The sequence below is a fragment of the Ornithorhynchus anatinus genome, chromosome 4 (genome assembly GCF_004115215.2).
Source record: "Ornithorhynchus anatinus isolate Pmale09 chromosome 4, mOrnAna1.pri.v4, whole genome shotgun sequence".
NCBI lineage: Eukaryota > Metazoa > Chordata > Mammalia > Monotremata > Ornithorhynchidae > Ornithorhynchus > Ornithorhynchus anatinus.
In genome coordinates this window covers 46,503,843-46,528,284 of record NC_041731.1, presented here as the reverse complement: position 1 = coordinate 46,528,284, position 24,442 = coordinate 46,503,843, and the positions used below count along the sequence as shown (strand labels likewise).

Here is a 24,442-nt window from a genome sequence, read left to right as displayed (position 1 = left end):
AATTGTTGACTTGGGTCTCATGGACCCATAATGACAAAACAATTATCAAGGTGTAATGAAAAATTGACATAAATTTACATGTCCCTTTATTTTGGTTATCACTTCTTGTGATTCTCTTGGTCCTAATTTACAAATCAGGATAGAGCAGATGACAGGCTAAGATTGTCCACCGAAAAGGAGGGAAGGGCATAATTGGTCCCGCCCATTAACCCAGTGGTGGAAGTTTGTAATTCTGAATAAACTGGTGGAAAGCATATTTTCCCTTGAGATATGCCAAGCTCAAAATGATATTTCCAAAAAAAATTGCTGTATGGGAGTGAAAGAGGTCTTTCTTACCTGCATGGCAAACCAAAAGTAGAAGACATTTACTTGCAGTGATGCAGGTAAAATTTCATCCAAAGGTAGGCACCCTAACAAGTATATTCTTATTTTCACTAAGCATTTCTTGGGGGCCTCATCCACTTTCAGTACTCACGAGCCTTCTAAGCATAATCAAGTTCTACCAAGTGGGCTGATTCTTCATGACTTCTGTAATGTCTATCCAGTTCACTTTGAACATGCTCTCAATTTGCTCTTTCTCCCACAACTCACAGGTTGCCTTGTCCTCTCCCTTACTTGGCTCATATTCCTCTTGGGAATGTGGCAACAACACATCTACTGCCGGGAAACAGTGGGAAAAAGGAAAAATTCCAGTCACTTCACACTGAGGGCACAGTGAGAAAGCTCCGAAGTTGCTTGGTCATTTACAAAAGAGGAGCCCAAAAGCCTTATTTCTTACCAACCAACTGCCCTAAGGTCCCTGCTGTTAGAATGCCAGGGCCTTGAAATGATGCCTTCTGGGCCGGTTACTTTGTTCTGTTGGATTCATTTGTGTCTTGGGCTGATGGGTTTGATGGTTCAGATTTTGCCATCTGCCCTCTTTCTCTCTTTACTTGTAATTCACACTCCAGGAGATAAATTCCATCTTAGGAGCTCAAGATACCTGTACTTTGGCAAAGCTGATCAGTTCCTTCTCTGGTGAAGATTCCATTTTCATTTTGCAGGGGGGTACAGATCAGTCAGTCAATTAGTGGTATTTATTGAGCACTTACCATGTGCCAAGCACTGGACTAAGCACTTGGGATAGTACAGTACAACAATATTAGCAGACACCTTCCCTGTCCATAACGAGCTTACAGGCTAGAGGGATGGACACAGTAATATGAATAAATAATTCATAATGTAGAATTTAAAGATATGTACATAAGTGCTGTGGGATGAGGGAACTATAGGGCAGACATCAATTGCCTCCTTGTTAGACGACACCTAGATTTGTCTCGTTTAGTGTAGCTCTAATTTTTTAACCTCAAATCTACAATTTCTAAAAATCCTGAAATGAGCATGCTGTGAGAATGCTCCATAATCGGTTCTTAGTGTTACATTCCCTTTAGGGTCACAAATATAACCACTTGGTAGGTGCTTGCCATTCGGTGCTTTTTGTGCCATGACGTCATAGCCTACGTCCGCTGAAGCTCATGTCCCAAGGGCTACGCTGCTACATAAACGAACATAGGAAGCTACCCAGTGTGGAGACCTAAATGTTCACAATCACTCAGTGCAAGTACTTCATTTATTTAGAGCACCGAAACCATTGACTTGCCTATTGATCTTTGAATGATCAAGGATGATTTTCAAAAGGAAACCAGGTATGAAATAACTTGATGCATTTTAGTACCTATAGGGAATTGGAATCCACACCTAACGATAGGTGTTAAGAGAAATGCATCTCAGGTAATGAAAGAAGTGCTAGCTGATAGTTTCAACAAGCAATATTTATTCAAGGTGCAATAGGATAAAGACATAGCAGAGCGGAAACTTACTGTTGTAAAGGAGATTTCTTTGGAAAAGTTGGCTTGACTTTTTGTTCTCTAAATCATTTGCCATGGCTGATATTGGCTTCAAGGCTCTCCATCACCTTGCCCCCTCCTACCTCACCTCCCTTCTCTCCTTCTACAGCCCAGCCCGCACACTTCACTCCTCTGGTGCTAACCTTACTGTGGCTTGTTCTCACCTGCCTGGCCGTTGACCCCTGGCCCACGTCCTACCTCTGGCCTGGACTGCCCTCCCTCCTCACATCCACCAAACTAGCACACTTCCCCCCCTTCAAAGCCCTACTGAAAGTTCACCTCCTCCAGGAGGCCTTCCCAGACTAAGCCCCCCTTTTCCTCTGCTCCTCCTCCCCTCCCCATCACCCCGACTCCCTCCCTTTGCTGTACCCCCTCCCAGCCCTACAGCACTTGTGTATATATGTACATATTTATTGTTCTGTTTATTTTATTAATGATGTGCATATATCTATAATACTATTTATATGGATGCTATTGATGTCTGTTTACTTGTTTTGATATCTTATCTCCCCTTCTAGACTGTGAGTCCATTGTTGGGCAGGGATTGTATCTATTGCTGAATTGTACTTTCCAAGTGCTTAGTACAGTGCTCTGCACTCAGTAAGCGCTCAATAAATGATTGAATGAATGAAAGGGCTTAGCGGTGAGTCAGACGAGTTTGAGGTCCATTGAGTAGGAGGGGCTAGGTTGCATGTTAGCAGGATCTCAGCAAGACAGGATAGGAGGGCATGAGCTGATTGAGTGCTCTAAAGCCAATGGTGAGGAGTTTCTGTTTGATGCGGAGGTGGATGGCCAACCACTGGAGTTCCTTGAGGAGTGGGGAAACATGTCCTGAATGCTTTTGTAGAAAAATGATCAGGGCAGAGGAGTGAGATATGGACTGGAGAGGGGACACAAGAGGCAAAGAGGTCACAACTCATCTTCTCACCCAAACATCTTCTCACCCAAACCCAGTCCTCCCTGTGACTTTCCCATCACTGAAGACAGCCCCGTCATCCTCCCTATCTCATAAGCCTGTAACCGTAGCATTGTACTTGGCTCATTTCTCTCATTCAATTCATATATTCAATCTGTTCCAAATCCTGTCAGTTCAACCTTCACATCGCTAAAATCTGCCCTTTCCTCACTGTCCATTCTGCCATCATATTAATCCAAGCACTTATCCTATCCTGCTGTGATTACTGCATCAACCTCCTTGTTGACCTCTCTGCCTCCGGTCTCTCCTGACTTCAATCCATACCTCACTCTGCTGCCCTGATCATTATTCTACAGAACCGTTCAGTCCACATCTCCCTACCCCTCAAGAACCTCCAGCGGTCACGCTTCATCTCTGCATGAATCCAAAACTCTTTATCGTAAGTTTTAAATGTTTTAATCAGCTTGCCCACTTCTGTCTTACCTCGCTGATTTCCTGTCTTAACCCAGCCCGCAGGTTTCGCTCCTCTAACCCCATCCTACTCACAGTACCTCGATCTCGTCTAGCTCCTCATCCTGCCTCTGGCTTGGAGTACCCTCTCTCTTCATATCTGACAAGCGGTCACTCTCCCCACCTTCAAAGCCTTATTTATTAAAAGCATATCTTCTCCAAGAGATGTTCCCCAACTAAGCCCTCATTTCCTCCTCTCCCAGTCCCTTCTGCGTTGCCCTGGCACTTGGATTTCCACCTTTCATTCAATCCACCCACAATCCCACAGCATTTACATATCTGTAATATATTTATCAGTCAGTCCTATTTGTTGAGCACTTACTGTGTGTTGTCTTTTCTGTTGCTGTATTGTACTTTCCCAAACGACTATGACAGTGCTCTGCACACAGTAAGTGCTCAATAAATATGATTGAATGAATGAATGTAGAGCACAGTATCAAGCGCTTGGGAGAGTTCATTATAACAGAGTTGGTAGACATGTTCCCTGCCCATGAGCAGAGTCAAGAGGATGTTTATATTAATGTCTGTCTCCCCCTCTAGACTGTAAGTTCATTGTGGGCAGGGAACGTGTCTGTCAACTCTGTTTCATTGTGCTCTCCCAAGCGCCTTGTACAGTGTGCTCACACAGTAAGTACTCAGTAAATACGATTCATGGTATCAGAGGTGCAGGTTGAGGATAAATATTAAGATCTCTAGAGAAACTGCTAGGAAGGAAGGGAGAGTTGAAGAGGGGGCAGGAGGAAAAATGGAACTTCAGAGGTTGGGAGATTTCAGAGAGATCATGTCTGATGCTTTCAAATGTTTTGATGAAATAGGTGGCAAGGCCATCAGGGGCAGCAGAGAAGAATATGGGGGGAAAAGGGAGGTGGCCAAGGATTTGAAGATGGAGTTAAAAGTCTGGCATGAGCAATGAGCATGGGAGTGAATAAAGATTGAGAAGTATTGTTGACCTTCACTGTCCCCAGTTTTCCCATTTGGGACTGGAGAACACTGTTGTAGATCATAATTGGTATGTAGGAGCCAACATTTGTTCTCTTAACTTCTCCAAGAGTACCAGCAGGAACAGGAAAGCCAGAATAATGGAAGTGTTCCATTTGTGTATATAAAGTTGTTTTCGACAGTTGTTGCTGCTTCTGTATTGTTGAGTCAGTAGTAAATAAGGAATTTGTTCAAGACGGTTTTCAATTTTTGTTTTTCATGTTACAGATCTTAAAATGGATTTATCTTCTCCCCCCGCCTTTGGATCTCCTACTCATGCTTCCCTCACCCCACTACCCACATTCCAGCCTTCTTCTCAGGTTCCCTTTCACTCTCATCTCTAGTACAGACCCTCTTTCGGGGAATGCTGCTTGGGAAGCCAGGGTTCTGTTCAAGCTCAAGGGTCAGCAGAGGTCCAGGCCACCCAGATCAGACCCATAGGTGGCAAAAACCCTGGGGTGAAGGTGTTGATGTAGACACAGAGCTACCTCTGATTCCTCTTAAATGTAAATTTCACTCCTTTAATGTTTCACCATTGTATTTTCTTATCACTTGGGGCTTAAAGGCCACTCTGTAGTGAAAATGAGAGCTCCCTCACATCAAAGCTTTAAGCCCTGGATGAAAGGATGGTGAGCTATTTCATTCTCTCTCCTATGGCTTTTCTCAAATGAACTTCCTCTGTGATTTAAATTTGGTTTGGCAAACCTTGGGTTAAGATCCATTTTCTCTTGGCTTTTAGTAGAGAGATACAGGTAGTCTTGACAAATTTGAAGTGAAGTTTTGCTGGAATTACTCGTTTTGTTATTTTCTCCCTTTCTCCCACCCCCTACCCTGTCCCTCCCCTTCTTTCATCCATAGGAACATTTCCAAAGTCTTCTGTCCAGTTTCAAAGGAAATAGCTTCGGGAATAGGAAAGGAGGAGATTTCTGAAGAAAGAAGTAGATGACTAAATTTGGGAACTTTTTTTAGTTCATCCCTACCAGGAGACAGAGGGATAAAATAGATGTGAGCTCTTGGGGTTCCTGGCACTGCCGACTTAGTGATCGCGCCGGTAATCTCGAGAGCTGCATTGGGCATTCAGTGCTGCAATGCACTAAACGGCTTCAGCAGCTAGTATTCCCAGAGAAATGGTCCCTTTGGGTTCTTAACTGCAACATTATCTTCGATAGCTTCTTCTGCTTTGTTGATACCATATCCTACAAATGTGTTAGCGTGAGCATTCCGATCGGTAATATCGCAAAAACCGTAACTTTCATGGTGGTATTTCGTCCCTTCAGACTGCATTTCCCTGCCCTTAAAGCATGGGGAAAACACTGAAATTTGGTTCCTTTTGAGAAAACTGTAATGACTTTAGTAACGTCTTGAATAACCTAGAGTAATGAAATTTTGCGTTTATTACCACCAATGTTTAATTTGCCAGGTGACCCAAAGGTGTTTTTTTTTTTTAAGAATGATTAGTTATTTTTTCAGTAAAGGGTTAACAGGCACGATTAATGTATGATAACAGCATTTGACTAACAAACCAGAGTAAAATTAAGAGGGCTAATCAGAAATTTGCTTGCCACAAAATTATAACACATCAGTTTATTTTTAGAGAAATGAAGAATGAACTAATATAAATAAGGTCTCCAACAAGTTTTCTCTGGGGAAAGGCAATAAGTAACTTGACTGATACAGCATCAATAATTTTGGCTACTCTCCATGATTTTCCAATATATCAGGAGATCTAATGGAAAAACTAAATATGAGAGTATTTGCCCAATTTTAGTCCTGAAGCCCTAAATGTGATGGTTACAGGCATTTTGGGGACTGAAGTCCCTTGAGCATAATGTGTACAGATTAGTCTTGGGAGTGTTTATTTCTTCAAACTCTTTCGTGATGAGGGGGATTCCAAAGGGCCCTATTTTCCACGAGCCCATTTTTTCCTAAAGCCTGGGATGACATGGTTAGAATATTAGGCACTTTGGGAGGAGCATAAAGTTTTTCTGACCACTAGGAGACCGTCTGTTGCATTGCCGTGACATGCATCCTGCCCACATAAGCTGCTACGATGCCCTAAGCCAGGACCAGTCAGACTTGCAGGACAGATAGCCAGCCAGCTGCAGCAGAGAAGTGAGCAGAAAGCCAGACCCAGCACGGTCACCTCTCTCCTGCTCCACTTCCCCTGCCCACCCCTCCTCCCTCCCCCAGCTCCTGCTCTGGCCCGGAGAGGTGCCGTGCCTTTCTGCCAGACCACCTCATGTGCAGTTCCCCCATGCCGGAAACCCCACAGAGTGGGAACCAGGCTTGAGGTTGAAACGTGGAAGGGGCAAGGTAGCCTTGACTGCCTGTCCCCCAGGAGCTAGCCAGTTTGGAGGTGTGGTGTGTGACTACTGGTGGGTGTGAGGTATGCTGGGGGAGGGGAGGGCTTTGTGGGCAGGTCTGTTTACTTGGATCTTTCCCTTTTGTCTGCTTCTTTTTGTGTTTCCTTGTTTCCTTGCTATGATGTAGAGAAGTAGCATGGCCTAGTGAAAAGAGCTGGGCCTGAGAGTCAGAGGTTCACTTCTCTGGGCCTCAGTTTCCTCGATTGTAAAATCAGGGGTTCTATATCTGTTCTCCCTCCTACTTAGCCTTTGGGCCCCAGTGTCTGACCTGATGATCTTTTCTTACCTAATCACAATGCTAGTACAGTGCTTGGCATGGACTAAGCACAGCGTGGCTCACTGGAAAGAGCACGGGCTTTGGAGTCAGAGGTCATGGGTTCGAACCCGGGCTCTACCACTTGTCAGCTGTGTGACTTTGGGCAAGTCACTTAACTTCTCTGTGCCTCAGTTACCTCATCTGTAAAATGGGGATTAAGACTGTGAGCCCCACGTGGGACAACCTGATTCCCCTGTGTCTACCCCAGCGCTTAGAACAGTGCTCGGCACATAGTAAGCGCTTAACAAATAGCAACATTATTATTATTATTACTTAAATACCATAATTTATCTTTCTTTGCGTGTCAGTCTCTGTCATGTCATCTATTTCTGTGTTACTGCATCTCCCTTTCTCTCTCGAGGCTGCTCTGTTTGATTTTGGGATCTCTCTGCCACCACATCTCTCCCTTTGTACATCTGATGGGCATCGTGTCTCCATCGAAGCCTTGCCCATATATCTGCAAGATATTGTGTAAAGAGACTGTAATTATAATAATAATGATGGTATTTGTTAAGCACTTACTATGAGCCAAGCACCATTCTACGCGCTGAGATAGATGCAGGGTAATCAGGTTGTCCCACGTGGGGCTCAGTCTTAATTACCATTTTACAGATGAGGTAACTGAGGCACAGAACAGTTAAGTGACTTGCCCAAAGTCACACAGCTGACAAGTGGCAGAGCTGGGATTAAAACCCATGACCTCTGACTCCCAAACTGGCTTTTGCTCCACTAAGCCATGCTGCTTACTGTTAGGAGGCTAATAATTTTACAAAGACTCTGTTCATAATTTATAGCTTTTTAAGTATATGACCCTGTTCAAATGTATAACTGCACCAGTTGGACAGACCTGCTCTCCCTGGCTGCCTAGGTCTTTCAAGGGTCTCCAGTCCTTCTATAGGATCCAAATACTCTGGACTTAAGCCCCAAGAGAACCAGGCTCATTGTTATTTTCTCCAACCAGGTCGCTCATCTTTGCCCATAGGCTCCTTGAAGTTGCTTCCACCTCAGGGGGGCCGTGGGAAGATTAAGCAATTCAGCTTGATAAAAGTCCTCTCATGAAAGAGGTTGTTCAAGCATTTGCTGTTTCCCTGCCAGGAGGAAGGGGTAATAGCTCTCTGACGAGGAGTTACAGAACTCTAGATTTTGATGCCCAAGTGGGGAATGAGACTGCTCCCACGGGGTTCGGTAATGTATGAATAATTACTGTCAGCGTCTCTCCTCTTTGATTGTGCTCACGGTGATGTTATTTAACGGGAAAAGAAATTGGGGGTTAATTGGCGCTTTTTTTTTTTAACTTTAAATGTAAAAAAAACCCCAGATCGCCAGCCTACAATGCCTTTGCCTTGGCTGGTTTCACGAAGCGATTCTAACAGCAATTTCACCTCCCTGCTCCAAGGCTGAGCAGGACCTAAGTGGCCATTTAATGGTTTTCTGTGTTTCCTGGTCGGGGTGGGCCAGGCTAGGGCGGGCCAGGATCAGAGGAAGAGTTCAGGGCATGTGGCACGGGCATTTGATCCCTTTCCTGTTCCGTCCGTCTGTTGGGCAGATGCTTCACTGAGATGGCCATCTGGGATGGGTGGCCTGAAGGGTGTTTTTTTTTTTCCCTTCCTCGGACTCTAAAGCTTTGCAAAAACTCTTCAGAGTTGTTCTGAACCCTTGTTTCTTTCCTTTCCAGGTCATGCAATATTTAAGCTTACATATCTTAGCAATCATGACTCCAAGCACCTCTACTTCGAATCCGACGCTGCTACCGTCAATGAAATCGTGCTGAAGGTTGGTATTCTTTTCAACCAAGTTCAAATCCCCACACGCTTATTCCTTTTCTTCTTAAATCTCCACAGCTTTAGGATTTCATCAGGCTAATTTGCCCCCATTCACCTTGTAGGAACCAGCTCGGTAAGGAGTGCACACTTCTGGACCATCTTCTGCCCTTGCTAGTGAACCAGCTAACGACTTCTGCTTCTACAGTCTTTTCTTTTCCTCATTTTTCGGGCCCCTTTTGATCGTGTATAGGATTTGTGAATGTGTTCTCAGTAGGTCCTCGGTAGTTCTCGACGCAGATCAAATTAATTAACTTGAGGTTGGTTGGCTCTTTTCAAACGTGTGAAAAAACTTTTGTCGTAGCCCAAGCTTTTCTATTTTACTTACTCTGCAAGCTTAGCTGTATCCAAGAGACTGTCGCTGTCTCCAGTTCTACGACTCGCTCTGTAATGAACCTAAGTTCCGTGATAGGTGCCCATAGGGCTCTCTCTCAAATGATAAAAATAATGATAAAAATTTGTGGTATCTGTTAAGCGCTTACTGTGTGCCAGGCAGTCTACTAAACGCTGTGGTAGATAAAAACGAATTGGGTTGGGGACAGTCTCTGTCCCATAAGGGGCTCAGTCTTCAGCCCCATTTTACAGATAAGGTAACTGAGGCCCAGAGCTCTTTTCAGGATGTGGTTCTATTGATCATTTCACACTTCAACTCCCTGTATAATTATGGGTGATGAACGACATCTTTGCACTCCTCTCATAAAGTGAGAAGCAGCATTGCCTTGTGGAAAGAGCCCGGGCCTGGGAGCCAGAAAAACCTGGGTTCTGATCCTGGCTCTGCCATTTGTTGTCTTTGTGACCTTGAGCAAGTCACTTAATCCCTCTGTGCCTCTGTTATTTCATCTGTAAAATGGGGATTAAGACTGTGAGCTTCATGTGGGACTTGAACTGTGTCCAACCTGATAAACTGGTATTATACCCTAATGCTTAGTAAAGTGCCTAGAACATAGTAAACATTTAACAAATACCAATTTAAAAAAAAAAAAACAAACAGGGTGAGCCTAATTTGACATGTCCTCACTTCGACATTGCCTCATTTGTGACCATGATTTTTCCTTACTAGGAACACTTGGTCTGATTTTGTAAGTGTTGTGGTATGACGGATTTGAATTCCATTTTCAGCAACAAAGAGCTTTGAGATCGTGGTAATAAACTGCACTCATTCTGTCTATGGAGTCAGTTCACATATAAAGCTGTTGAGCAGGGTGGGGAGTCTGATGAAAAATCACATTGTAGTATTCAAGTCCAGTGCTACACACGTATGCAGAACTATTTCTTCCAATGCTGCATCATGCTTTTTTAGACAGACCTGAATTGTCGGAAGAATGTCCCCTAATTCCTCAACAGTGTTCTCTCTGAAGTGCATGCTGACAACTGACTGCACTTTCCCTTTCTTGAAACTCACAGGAACTTGATTCCTTGTGTTAAGGGAACTTTTGCGTAAAAGTTCTCAGGGATTAGTTAAATAGTCTTTTACCTCTTCATTGTGTTTTTTAAGACTGTGTTATAATAGTCAGCAAATTTTTAGAGGACTCTAAAAATTTATAATTCTGTGTTGGGATCTCATAGATTGCTGAAACCCAGGTTTAGGGCTTCGCTATGAGATTGTAGAAAATCTAACAGAAGGAAATCATTTTGTTTGGACAAAATTCTCTTTCAACACAGTGTTTACTTACAGGGTTTCTGAGTCCAAAAAAGGTAATTTCTATTTTCATATTTATTTCATCTCTTTGATTTCACAAATAGTTGCTGCATGCAAGTTTAGTCATCATAGGAATCCTTTGGAAAATCAAACTTTTCTACCATCTCTGATTTTTATAGCAATTGAAATATTAAGTTTTGTCTGCCACCCCCAGATGATATTGGCATTTCTTTTCTCAGCTTTATACAAACAATTAAATAACTGATAAATGGCACCTTGGTCCCCTTACTTTTTAACCATATTTTTAACTGAATTTCTGCACAAGTCTAAAACTCTCCAATTAAAAGTTGAGTTCACCAAAAAAAGTCTGACACACACACACACACGCACACACACAATATACAGTACTCCTTACCCCTAAGCTTTGACAAAAATGTGCATCCAAAGTTTGAACAAATAGCGGAATAAAAGATGGTTAGAAGATGCCAGGAATAGCAAGATGTTTGGGAACACAATCATTTTTCATTGAATTGTTCTGCTTGTTTATTTATCTGGTTTTATCATTTATAGTAATTGAGATAAACCCTTTTTTGGTAAGTAATTCTATGGGCTTTGAAAACGAGCTTTAGAGACATCATCGGACTTTTCAAATTGGGTTCTTTTCATGATCGAGTGATGAAGGCTGTGGCTTTATTGACCATGAAAACTCCCTATATTTTTATGCCTTAAGCTGTAAAATGCAATGAAAGTGAAACACTCTACAGGGCATAAAATTGTGCCAGTTTTAAACCACAGCATATTAACCAGCTAATGGCAGACCAAAGGGCATTTTTATCCTCAAATTCTTACATTAATCTTCCATTAAAATTATCTACGTGATTATCACAAAGCACCGAAGATAATAAATTTAGAAAATAGAAGCCTTGTTAAATAGCATTTAAAAAGGCTTTCATCAAGTAATATGTGCCAAAATTCATTGATGGTGCTAGATTAGCTGAGAAGGCAAACAATCTAATCAAAGAATGAAGCCAATGAAGGCTGGTAAAGTGAGGTGCTGCAGCCTATTAATGGGGGGCATGAGATCATCAGGCCAGGCTTGGGGTTTCCCCATGATTTAGTACCCGCAGTTGGCAAATTGGCCAGCGAGCGTCCAATTGACGGGGGCCAAGGTTAGAAACCCTCTGCCCTCCGAAACCATGTTTCAGTTCCCGCTAATGGAGCTTATCAGAAGCAGAAAGGTTGGAAGGAGGCAGATTGTGAAGAGTTTCAACCCCAATACGGGGACGGGAAAGTCAGCATAGCACTGTGACCTTCCCTTGGACTCAGCTGTGAGAGTTCAGAGCAGCTGCCTCTCCAGGCTCTTTGACCACCTTGGCCTGGATTTGAGCTGAGGTGCCCTTGAACTTATCGGGAGCCTGCAAAAACGTTTCTGAGCAGGGGCTGGTTTCCCTGAACAAGGTGGGGCCAAAATTTTTTCCCTGCCAACCGAGTTGTGACCTGACAGGGACTAGGGAGAGAGGGAGGGAGAGGGAGAAGTCCAACCTGATAAATTGGTTATACCCTAATGCTTAGTAAAGTGCCTGGCATGGAGTAAGCACTTAACAAATACAAAAAAACAAACAGGCATTGCCTGCTTGCCTGCCACAGGCCCCTGAGATGGCCAGGTGCGGCAGCAGGGAGTCAGGGAGATGGGCGGCGACAAAAGAGGCAGCAGAGAAGCAGCATGGACTAGTGAATAGAGCACGGGCCTGGAAGTCAGAAGGACCTGGGTTCTAATCCCAGATCTGCCACTTGTCTGCTGCATGACCTTGGGCAAGTCACTTCACTTCTCTGGGCCTCAGTTTCCTCATCTGTAAAATGAGGGATTAAGACTATGAGTCCCATATGGGACATGGCCTGAGTCCAACTTGACTAGCTTTTATCTACCCCAGCCAGTACAGTACAGTGCCTGGCACATAGTAAGTGCTTAACAAATACCATGATTTTTTTTTTTTTTTTAAGTTTTTTTAAGAAGGCCTGGGCACTGGGCTCTGACTTGACCAAATGTATTCACACGCAGTGCTGAGAGGCTTCACTCCGTTCAACCGCCTAGTCTTGAAATTGACTGTGGAGAAGCAACGATTTCAGTTGGAGTTAAAACCCCTCCTCCCCTATCCCAAGAGCTGTGTGGAAGTTTGCCCGGGAGCCCTGTGAAGGTGGGAGGCCACCTAGTATTGCTAGTTTTTCTAGTTGTAGAGGGAAGGTGATGGATTGGCTTGGATTGGGAGGGGAAGAAGTACAGGGGCAGCCACATTCCAAAGCAATAAAATAAACAGCCACAAGCAGGAATTGGGTTTTTCTCCAGAGATACAATTACTGGGTGTCACCTCTCCTCCAAGGGAAGTGAGAAATTGACTCATTGGGGCCAACTTTGAAGAATAATAGTAATTGTGATATTTGTTAAGCGTTTACTGTGTGTCAAACACTGTACTAAGCACTGGGGTGGATATAAGCAAATCGGGTTGGACACGGTCCCTGTCCCCTCTGGGATTCACATTCTCAGGACCCTGCGATGGGTAAGGAAGATTCCCAAACTTCTGTTTGTGAGTCACTTGGTTGTCTGATCTTGTTTTCTAGGTGAACTATATTCTGGAATCACGAGCAAGTACTGCCCGGGCTGACTACATAGCTCAGAAACAAAGAAAACTAAGCAGGAGAACCAGCTTTAGCTTCCAGAAGGAGAAGAAATCAGGACAGCAGTGACGCCTAGCCCGGAGCAAAACAAACTGCTTGTACCATTTGCAGGGCAGGAGGGGAGGGAATTGGGGGGGAAATTGGCTCCCCGTGGCCCAGGACCAGTGGGGGCCTGAACAACCAACTGTACTCTAGCTGCCACCAGCCAAGAGCAGCAAGGAAAGAAAATCCACTTTTGCCATTTCTTCTGGTTCCTGGATTCCTACCATCGTTCAGGTGGTTGGGACATACAAAACCCAATGGGCCTGCCTTTTTGACCAAAATTAAGAGCCATATCTGCTGGAGTTTGACTGCTGCTGATGCAGAAGATTATTTGGATTAGGAGTGTGAAGCAGCCATTTCCTGGCTTAACTACATTATGCAGTACATACAATCGAAAAGAAAAGAAAAGGGGATACCAGCTTTTTTCACAGCTTGATTACATCTATATACCCGAAAGATATTTCTGACGTGATCAAATTCCTAAAGCAGAAGCAGAACAAAAATTTGTTCATCGTTCCTTTTAATAAACAGGATCATCTTTTTCAGGCTTGTATGGTGCGCCATTCTTTGGGTGGGGGTGCAAAATATTTCTGGAATCCGAATCAGGTAAAAAAAAAAAATGTGGAGGAAGCGGAGTGGTGTGGAAGAAAATGTCTGAATATTTATAAGTAGACCACTTTAAGCATAGTTCAGTTGGCTTTCTTATTTGACAACTTTCTAGAGATTAGTAAACTTGAATAAACACTGAAATACTGACTATTAAAAACTTATTCCTAGCATTAGTGTATATATAGCTGCCTATGTCTTCAGAGGTGCAAGGTAAATGAATAGATGACTCACCTGTAGGAGGGAGAAGAGAGGCTTTCTGGGCTGAGTGATGCACCTGGTCTTCCTTCTTTAGATATGGGCTAAAACGGCTTCCTGGAAATGAAGAGTTTAGGATCATTTTTCTAATCTTAAAGACTGAAACATTTTTAATTCTAGAGTGATGAATTAAAAGCACTTATGTTGGGGTGTGAGTAATCGATCAATGGTATTTATTGAGCGCTTACAGGGTGGAGAGCACTGTATTAAGCGCTCGGGAGAGTACAGTTCCTGGTTCGTTCTGCCTTAACTCATCGGTTTAGGACAGCGATCACAGAACGATACCAAATTATGACTGCCTTTTTTCTTGTTGTCTGTCGTCTTTCTTATCTCAGAGCAGGCTCTAAACCTGTTAATCGCAGAGCCGCATGTACCAACGGTGAGAATGTGGGCAAGATTTTCAGTGTAAGAATGAAGGATTTCTTCAGGGCACAAAACTTGATCCACAGGTCACTGAACAACAGCTTCTGCAGTCTCTTGCTCTGGCTTATCCAGGCACAAATACTGTCCTAAAGACTGTTATTCCTGGAATGGCAGATATTTGAATGATCGGTATATGTCATTCTTGGCTAATGCTAAGAACCTCGTTTGCTTTTTCCACTAAGAATCATTTCAAAGGTTTTTTTTAAAAAAAAAAAATTGCTCTGGTTGAGGAGACTCTAGTGAAATGCCTCTTCAGTATAGAATGTATTTTTTTGTGAAGTGTCATTCCAATTAATTCCTCTTTCGTTCAGCTGTCTGTTCTTATAACAGAGGACTCCTTTTCTTACAATACTGTCAGTCTTCCACAAACTCACTGAGCAAAACAGGTTCAGAGCCTGAAATTTCAATTTTTATTATTTTTTATTTACATATCCTTTTTGCAATGTAACTAACTTAGTCTTACTCTTGTGACTCATTCAGCATTAAAAATTGTATGAACCTCCTCTTTGCCCACCAGTTTTAATTACAATAAAAATCAGAAATTCAAGCGTGACTTTCAGTAACAGTAAAACGACCTTTCTCAATTTTTCTAGTCGAAGTTCTGTAGCTCTAATGTCTGGACTATCATATCATGCTTGGTTCTCGGAAACTATCGCAGCATTACGGAATTCCAAGAGATTGAGCTGACTGAGCATTTTCATCTCTTCATCGGCACGAGCCCAGTTTGTGGTGGCTACTCTAAAGGGTTTTCTCCCTGGGTCAAACCAGCGCACGTAAGAACGTCTGTGTTTCTTTTAGTGGGTCTGGGCCCGCACAGAGAATATTTGAACCGGGTGTGCTTATCATTCACTCATTCAGTAGTATTTATTGAGCGCTTACTATGTGCCAAGCACTGTACTAAGCGCTTGGAATGTACAACGGGCTGCATGTGCTAATGTGGGTTACTCTTGGGTTTGTGCCACTGAGGGAGGGAGGGAAGGAGGGAAGAGAGAGGGATGGCGAGCAGCAGCGGTGGCCACCCATCTTTTGGCCGAGGCCTGCTCTAGCTTGGAGGGACTGGTGGTGGTGGGGAGGGAGAGCGTGCCATGGGTGCCATGCTTTGATGCTAAAAGCCTCTGCGAAGCACTTCCTGCTCCCGGCGGAGACCTCTCCAGCTGCCCAGAGCAGCAACTGGACTGGCAGCAAAGGTAGGAGGCAGGGAGAGAATGGGAGAGGCACCTTGGGGGTTTGTGTGTGACTATCCACCTGCTGACCTGCTGCTGCTCAGAGGTCCCCTGGCAAAGCGCAGCGTGGCTTAGTGGAAAGATCCCGGGCGTGGGAGGCAGAGGTCATGGGTTCTAATCCTGGCTCCGCCACCTATCAGCTGGGTGACTTTGGGCAAATCAATTAACTTCTCTGTGCTTCATTTACCTCATCTGTAAAATGGGGATTAATTCTGTGAGCCCCACGTGCGACAACCCTTCTATCTACCCCAGTGCTTAGAACAGTGCTTGGCACATAGCACTTAACTAATACCATCATTATTATCTGGGTGAATGTCTACAAGGATTCAGGTGGTACTTTTTTTTTTTAAATGGTATTTGTTAAGCGCTGGGGTAGATATAAGCCAATCAGGTTGTATACGGTCCCTCTCCTACATGGGGCTCACAAGTCTTAAATCCCCATTTTACATCTGAGGTGACTCAGGCACAGAGAAGTAAAGTGACTTGCCCTAGGTCTTACAGCAGTCCAGTGATGGAGCCAGAATTAGAACCCAGGTCCTCTGATTCCCAGACCCGTGGAAAGAGCTCGTGCTTTTTCCACTAGGCCACACTGATTCTCTTGGGAATGGCTTTTCCCACCTTGGACCAATGGAGTTTCAGATCTGTGGGGAAAAAAACTGCTAGTTTCCCTCACCCTTCTCACTGCTGAAGGCTGAAGCTTGCTGAGCCCCCGGGACTGTAGGTCTCAGGCCGGGCTCATTTCTTCAATAGTATTGCTTACTGTGTGCAGAGCACTGTACTAAGTGCTTAGGAGAGTACAATACAAAAATAAGCAGACACATTCCCTGCCCACAATGAATTTACAGTCTAGAGGGAGTTGAGCCCTAAGTCTCACTTCCAGAAGAGAGAGACCATGAGTTTGGGACATTTGCAAATGTGTGATGATGCATCGAATTGTTTATGACAAAATATTTAAGGAGCACATACAGAAGTAGGCTTATGCAAACGATTTGACTGAAGCCTGGTGTTTTTCTTTTCTTTTATCAAAGCCTTACAAAAGTGTTCACCATCCAAACTTCTTCCAGCTACATATTTTCACCACCTACAAAAACTGCTTTGTTTTTCACATTCCAAAGTTTCATTTTCCTCTCGCTTATGTCCAAAGTTTAGGTTCCCTTTGTCCCTCATTTCCTATGAAATATAGGCAAGCAGCGTGGCATAGTGGATAGAGCATCGGCGTGGGAGTCTGAAGGTGATGGGTTCTAATCCAGCCTCCAGCACTTGTCTGCTGTGTGACCTTGGGGAAGTCACTTCACTCCTCTGGGCCTCAGTTACCACACCTATAAAATGGGGATTGAGACTGTGAGCCCCACATGGGCTTGTATCTACCCCAGTGTTTAGTACAGAGCCTGGCACATAGTAAGTGCTTAACAAATACCATTATTATTATTACTTGTTAAAAGCTTATTTTGTGCAAACCATTGTGCTAAATCCTGGGGCAGATTCAAGACAATCCAGTTAGATAGTCCCAGTCCCACACAGGATTCAGTCTAAGAAAGAGGGAGAGCAGGGATTGTCTCTATTTGTTGTTGAATTGTACTTTCCAAGCACTTAGTACAGTCCTCTGTTCACAGTAAGCGTTGAATAAATACGATTGAATGCATGAATGAATGAATCCCCATTTTACATATGAGGAAACTGAGGCACAGAGAAGTTAAGTGACTTGCCCAAGGTCACACAGACAAGTGGAAGAGCCAGGATTATTCTGGGCCTGTGTTCTTCTGATTCCCAGGCCCGGGCTCTATCCACTAGGCTATGTTGCTTCCCTCTGGATCCAGACCCAGGTCCAGGCAGGCAAAACAGCACACGGGGTAAGCCCATCTCCGCTTATTTCTGTTTGCTTTGTCATGCTGTCTTTCCACCGGCTTAGTCCAGGGCAGGAGAAGCTTGGAGACACATGGTTCCCCGGCCCCATACCTCCTTAGCTGACGTGGAGAAGAATTTGAAACTCCTTCCTACAGTTTCACAATCTGCAACCAGCACTTCAGACTCCTTCTGTCAGTATTTTACGGCATCATCATGGTATTGTCCATACCTCTGCTTGGCCCGGGGAGTTCCAATGACAGGGGGACGGTCTTTTCCTAAAGCAGAAGTAGCTCCTCTCTCCTTGGAGAGAAAGCTACATGCCTCCCTATCCGCTGCCCCACGTCACTCTTTACTGTGTTCTTCAAATCTGATCGACCACACCTCTCACCATTCTCACAGTCAATCAGTCGATGGTATTTATTGTGCAGAGCACTATACCAAGTGCTTGGGAGAGGACAATTCAACAGAATTAGCAGAAATGTTCCCTGTCCACAGTGAGCTTACAGTCTAGAGGGGGAGAGAGATGTTAATAGGAATAAGTAATTCATAATCTATCATTTAAAGATATGTACTCAAGTGCTGTGGGATTGTGGGTGGGGCAAATATCAAATGTCCAAAGGTCACAGACCTTGGTGTATAGATGATGCAGAAAGGAGAGCGAGTCGGGGAAAAGAGGATTTAAGGGGGAAGGCCTCTTGGACTGTGGCCAACCTACTTGTCTTGTATCTACCCCAGCACTTAGTACAGTGCCTGTCACATAGTAAGCATTTAACAAATACCATTAAGAAAGTGCTGATGGAGATACAAGATAATCAGACTCGACGCAAATAGAACTCACAGTCTTAATCCCATTTCCAGATGAGGTAACTGAGGCACAGATAAGTGAAGGGACTTGCCCACTGTCACAGAGCAGGCAAGTGGAGGAATCAGAATTAGAACTCAGGTCCACTGACTCCCAGGCCTGTGCTCTTTCCACTAGGCCACGCAGCTCTGCCCCAAATAGGTGCTCGATATATATCGTTGTTTGGTTGGAGAGCTAGTTGTCAGGGATCGGTTTCTAAGTGACCGCATTGCTGGGAACAGGCCTTTCGAGGCTGCTCAATGGTCCAAGGAACTGTTCGGTGAACCTGCCACTCCACCCCCAGGGACAACCTCCCTTGCTTGCGTGGCCCGATCTCATGCTCCTGCCTTCTCCTAGCTCTGGTTTGTCTAGCTGTGCAGAGTTTGACAACATTTTGTTGTTGCTATTGTGGTTCTTTGTTTTGTTCATTCTACGACAGTGAAAAAGACTCTCCTAACCCTTACTAAGCCATTCTTAAGTGTCCTTCCTCTAGGTCCTAAGGTCGTTGTGGGCAGGAACATGTCTACCGCCTCTGTTATGTTGTGTTCTGCACACAGTAAGTGCTCTGTAAATATGACTGATTGATCATTCTCAAAGATGGCTTCAATCTGGGATTATCTCCCAGTCGTGTATCTGCTGCTGTTGAGGTCTCAGAGATCTCTCGTTCTGTGATTCCGGACTGCACCTGTTCTCCCTACCACTCACCTCACGTGTGCTGTGGGGCAGAATTAGACAGGGTGAGAAACTACGGCTGGCTCCTTAGAAATCATCACAACTCCTGCAAAAACAACTACGGGGCCTGGTAAGACTTATCTTCTCCCTCTTAAACCACTGGGTGTCTGAGCGATATTCTTGCCACACACCATCTTGACTCCTGCATCAGGCCTCTGGCTGACCATCCTCCCTCCGGCCCTTAGCTCACGCTATTTCCTTGATCATTTTTCTCAAACATAATTTAGTGAGTGCTTACTGTATGCACAGCACTGTACTAAGCGCCTGGGAGAGTACAATACAAATAGATAGAGTTGGTAGACACGATCCTTATCACGGGGAGGCAGATGTCATTAATAATAATGGTATTTGCTAAGTGCTTACTTTGTGCCAGGCACTGTTTGAAGAGCGGGGTGAATACAAGCAAATCAGCTTGAACCTAGTCCCTGTCCCACATGGGGTTCACGGTCTCAATCCCCATTTTACAGATGAGGTAATTGAGGCACAGAGAAGGGACATGACATCCAAGGTCACACAGCAGACAAGTTGGGGAGCCGAGATTAAAATAAATGGCAGACGGTGAAATGGCAGAGTGCAAGACTATGTAGACAAGTGCTGTGGGGATGGATGGGCGGGGAGCGAGCTGGGTATCAAAGTGCTCAAGGGATACAGACCTAAATGCGTAGGTGACTCAGAAGGGAGGGCCAATACTGCACACACATCCCCTCTCCTCCGAAACCTTCACTGGCTGTCCATCCCTCTCACATCAGCCAGAAACTCCTGACCATGGGTTTTTAAGGCACTCCATCAGCTCTCTCCTATTTATCCACTCACATCTCCCACTCCACCCAACTTGCACTTTGGGTTCCTCTCAAGCAAGTCTGAATCGGGAAAATGTATTTATCACCCTGACCCTGCTCTATTTATCCTCCTTGTCAAATCCAATGGACTGTACTCAATCAATGGTATTTACTGAACATTTACTTTGAACAGATCAGTGCACTAAGTGGTTGGGAGAGTACAATACAATGGAGTTAATAGACTCCCTGGCTTCAGTGACCTTAGAGTCTAGAGGGACTCTACTCCATCCTAACCCTGCTCCACCTCTCAGCTGTCTCAGATGGACACTGTCGACCATCCCCTTCTCCCGCCAACCTCAGCTTCACTGGCGACTATCCTCTCCTGGTTTTCCTCGGCCTCCCACCCTAAAATTGTAGGAGTCCCTTAAGGCAGAACTGAGCCTGGGACCCCTTCTGGTCTCCATCTGCACCCACTCCTTGGAGAACTCATCCACTCCCCACCTCTACATAGCTGATTCAGTAGCTCTCTCTCCAATCCCAACTTCTCTCCTTCTCTGCAATCTTGCATTTCATCCTGCCTTCAAGACATTTCGACAGCTCAAACTTAACGTGTCCGAAACCGAAATGACCTTCCCACTCAAATCCTCTCCTCCTGCAGACTTTCCCACCATTGCTGACAACAGCACCATCCTCTCTGCCTCCCAAGCCCACATACCCTGCCTGGCCTTATCCTTCTCTCCTCTCTCCTGCAACCCGCATATTGTCAGTCATCAAATTCTTCTATCTTGACAGCACCTCTAAAATCAACTCCTTCCTTTCCATCCAAAGAGGTACCACACTGGTTCACACATCTGTCACATCCTGTCTCATCTATTGTACCAGCCTCCTCTCTGACTTCCCTGCCATGAGTTTCTCCCTTCGCCAGTCCCTATTTCACTCTGCTGCCTGGATCGTTTTTCTAAAAACAAAACAAAAAAAACATTTGGTCCATAGCTCCCCACTCCTCCAAAGCCTCCAATCATTTCCCAACCATGTTTGCATCAAACAGAAACTCCTCACCATTGGCTTTAGGAGGCACTCAATCAGCTCTGCCACTTACCCCACTACAACCTAGCCCACACACTTCACTCCTCTAACATCAACGTACTTATTGCACCTTGATATCTCTCTCACCATCGACCCTTTTTGTCCTGCATCCTGCCTGGAGGTCCCTTCCCCTCCACAGCTGACAGATCACGTCGCCTCCCCCACTCCCCATCTTCAAAGCCCTACTAAAATTATCTCTCTTCCAGGAAGCTTTCCCTAACTAACCTCTCATCTCTCCACGTTATTGTCCAGGCCTTCTGTGTCACCAGGGTTTAGGGAGTGTTCCACAGCACTTATGTACATATCCTCCTATTTTTTTGCTTCTACCTGCAATGTATTTTTTTTGACAATCTCACCCGCTAGGTTGTAAGCTCCTTCGGGTTCAGAATCAGGTCTACTAAGATCACTATATTGCACTACTATTACTACTAACAATTGTGGTACTTGTTAAGCATTTACTATGTGACAAACACTGTACTAAAAATTGGGGGTAGTATGAGATCAACAGGTCCCACGTGAGGCTCACAGTTTAACTAGGAGGAAGAACAGGTATTGAATTTCCATTTTGCAGGTGAGGGAACTGAGGCACAGAAAAGTTAAGTAACCTGCCCAAGGTCACAAAGCAAGTAAGTGGTACCACCAAGATTAGAACCCAGGTCCTCTGACTCTTAGGCCTGCGCTCTTTCCTCCAGGCCTCACGTCTTGTGCTTTCCCAAGTGTACAGTGTTCTGCACAGAATAAGGGTTCGATAAATACTACTGATTAACCTGCCTCTCCACCACCACATCACCACCACTCTCCTCACTTTAATTCTGCATCACCATGATAGATGCCATGTACTTAGTCCACTGTACTTAGTGCACGATCGACTGAGCTCCTAGAGAGTAGGCATCGTGTCTGCTTAGCCTATTGTACTCTCTCAAGTGTAAGCTCAGCTCAAACACTCAAGAAATATCATTTATTGGTTGACCACCACAACACACTCTACAATGGGGATTAAGACTGTGAGCCCCACGTGGAACAACCCGATTACCCTGTATCGACCCTAGTGCTTAGAACAGTGCTTGGCACATATTAAGTGCTTAACAAATACCATAATTATTAATGTATTCATATCAATTCTCAGAACTGTATGTATACATAAACACACATGCACACCAGTTTTACTTGCATGACTGCCCTCCTTGCATAATTTTTGTAACCTCGAAACAGGGGTGGGGCTACTCCTTATGTCATATAGGAATTAAGTCTAGCAACGAGGGGAGCAGGAGAAAACAGAGAAAACAAAAGAGGAAGAGGGCACTTCAGACTGCATCTCTTGTCCTCTCCCAAAGACTGCATACCATAATCAATGAATTAACCCCTTCTTCCTTCTCTACACCTCACCTGCCCCCAGCTCCTTGCAACCGTGTTCTCTTTCTCCTCCTCCATCCAAGCACATGCCACAATCATTATTTACAATTCTGTTAGTACAAAAAACAATCTTATTTGCTCCTCGCAAGTAAAGAGGACTTTGGCTCTGTGAGTCTTTAATCTTGTCTGTTACACAACGGTCATCTCCCAGTTCACATCTTCCATTGCTTCCATAGGTCATTATCTGTCACTCTCCTGTCCCTCTGCTGTTGAAAACCACCAAACCCATTGTGCAGATTCCACTTTGGGGCCCCTCCTCTTCTTTGCATTCATTTCCCTTTATCCCGGTCCCTTCGACCTTCACTCTTCTCTCCCTTTCCGCTCATTCTTTCAGAAAGTTGTATTTAATGAGCCCCTAGAATAGTGTGGAGCACTATTCTAAATGCTTGGAAGAGCATAATAAAGGTCAAAGAAACAACCCCTGCTATAGTGGAGTTTACAATTTAATGGGGGAGACAGGCACAATATAATCCACAGGTTTGAAAGGAAGTGCTAAAATAGAATATGCAAATTGATATATACCAAAATGCTAGGAATTTCTAAATGCTGAGATGGTAGTTGGGAGGGAATGGCAGATGGAAAAGAAAAATTACCTGGGGAAAGCCTGATCAATCAATGGTATTCATTGAGTGCTTACTATGTTCAGAGCACTGTACTAAGCACTTGGGAGAGTATCATACAAAGGACTTGGTAGATATGATGCTTGCCTTCGAGGACCTTACAATCTAGTGGGGAAGACAGGCATAAAAATAATTAGAGCAAGGGGAAGGGGCAGGGTATTGGAATACCCACGTAAGTGCTGTGGGGCCAATCTATTACCCCACCCCACATCAGCATGTCTACATCCTGGCCTCATAATTACTAAGTGGTGTACCACCTCTGCAATTCCAAATGGGCTTCTTTGGGGCTCAGTTCCCTCATCTGTAAAATGACGATTAAGACTATGAGCTCTATGTGGGACAGGGACTGTGTCCAACCCCATTATCTTGTATCTACCCCAGTGCTTAGAACAGTGCCTGGCACTATGCTTAACATGGCATGGCATAGGGATAGAGCACGGACCTGGGAGTCAGAAGGTCATGGGTTCTAATCCCAGCTCTGCCACTTGTGTGACCTTGGCCAAGTCACTTCTATGCCTACTTAAAAAAGGGATTGAGACTGAACCCCACAAGGGACAAGGACTGTGTCCAACACGATTTACTTGTATCCACCCCAGCGATTAGTACAGTGCCTGGCACATAGTAAGAGCTTAGCAAATACCATTATTATTAATAGTTATTATCTCACCATATATTACCATAATTATCTCCTAATCTGCCACCTCCCCCAGGTCCCTCCTTACCCACAATGACTTTGCTCTTTGGACTTCTGAACCCCTTCATTTTACTGAGACCGCTCTCTCAAGGTCTCTATTGGCCTAATTACTGTCTAGCCTCCTTACTGGCCTCCCTGCCTCCTGTCTCTCCCCATTCCAGTCCATACTTCACTCTCCTGCTTGGATCCACTTTCTACAGAAACTTTCAGTCCATGTTTCCCACCTCCTCAAAAACCTCTAGTAGGTTGCCCATCCACCTCTGCATCACACCGTGGGCTTTTAAGTATTCAGTCACCTGGCCCCCTCTACCTTACCTTACTGCTGTCCTGCTATGGCCCAGCCTATGCGCGTCACTCCTCTGATGCCAACCCACTCACTGTACCTCCATCTCGTCTATCTCACCACCGACCCATCACCCACGTCCTGCCTCTGGCCTGGAACACCCTCCCTCTTCATATCAATCAACCCTTCTCACCTTGTCAACCTTATTGAATGCACATCTCCTCCAAGAGACCTTCCCTGACTAAGTCCTCATTTCCTCTTCTCCCATTCCCTTCTGAGTCACCTTTGCACTTGGATTTACACCCTTTATTCACCCCTCCCTCTGCCCCACAGCACTTACATACATATCTTTAATTCATTTGTTTACATTAATGTCTACCTCCCCTTCTATTATGGGCAATGAACATGTCTACCAACTCTGTTATATGATACTCTCCCAAGCACTCAAACAGTAAGTATTCGATAAATGCAGTTGATGGATTGATTGATAAATGTA

At 44.6% G+C, this 24,442-nt stretch overlaps 1 protein-coding gene across 2 annotated transcripts in view; it reads left to right on the top strand.

Moving 5' to 3' along the window:
* The window catches only part of MAPKAP1 (MAPK associated protein 1), a 239,585-nt gene extending 224,608 nt beyond the window's left edge, over positions 1 to 14,977 (top strand). For both annotated transcript variants that reach the window (XM_029062939.2, XM_029062937.2), the window contains exons 11-12: positions 8,645 to 8,742; positions 13,045 to 14,977. In XM_029062939.2, the coding sequence (XP_028918772.1) occupies positions 8,645 to 8,742; positions 13,045 to 13,170 (224 nt within the window). In that variant the 3' untranslated portion in view covers positions 13,171 to 14,977. The remainder of the gene's footprint in view (positions 1 to 8,644; positions 8,743 to 13,044) is intronic.
* The last annotated feature ends 9,465 nt before the right edge of the window (positions 14,978 to 24,442 follow it).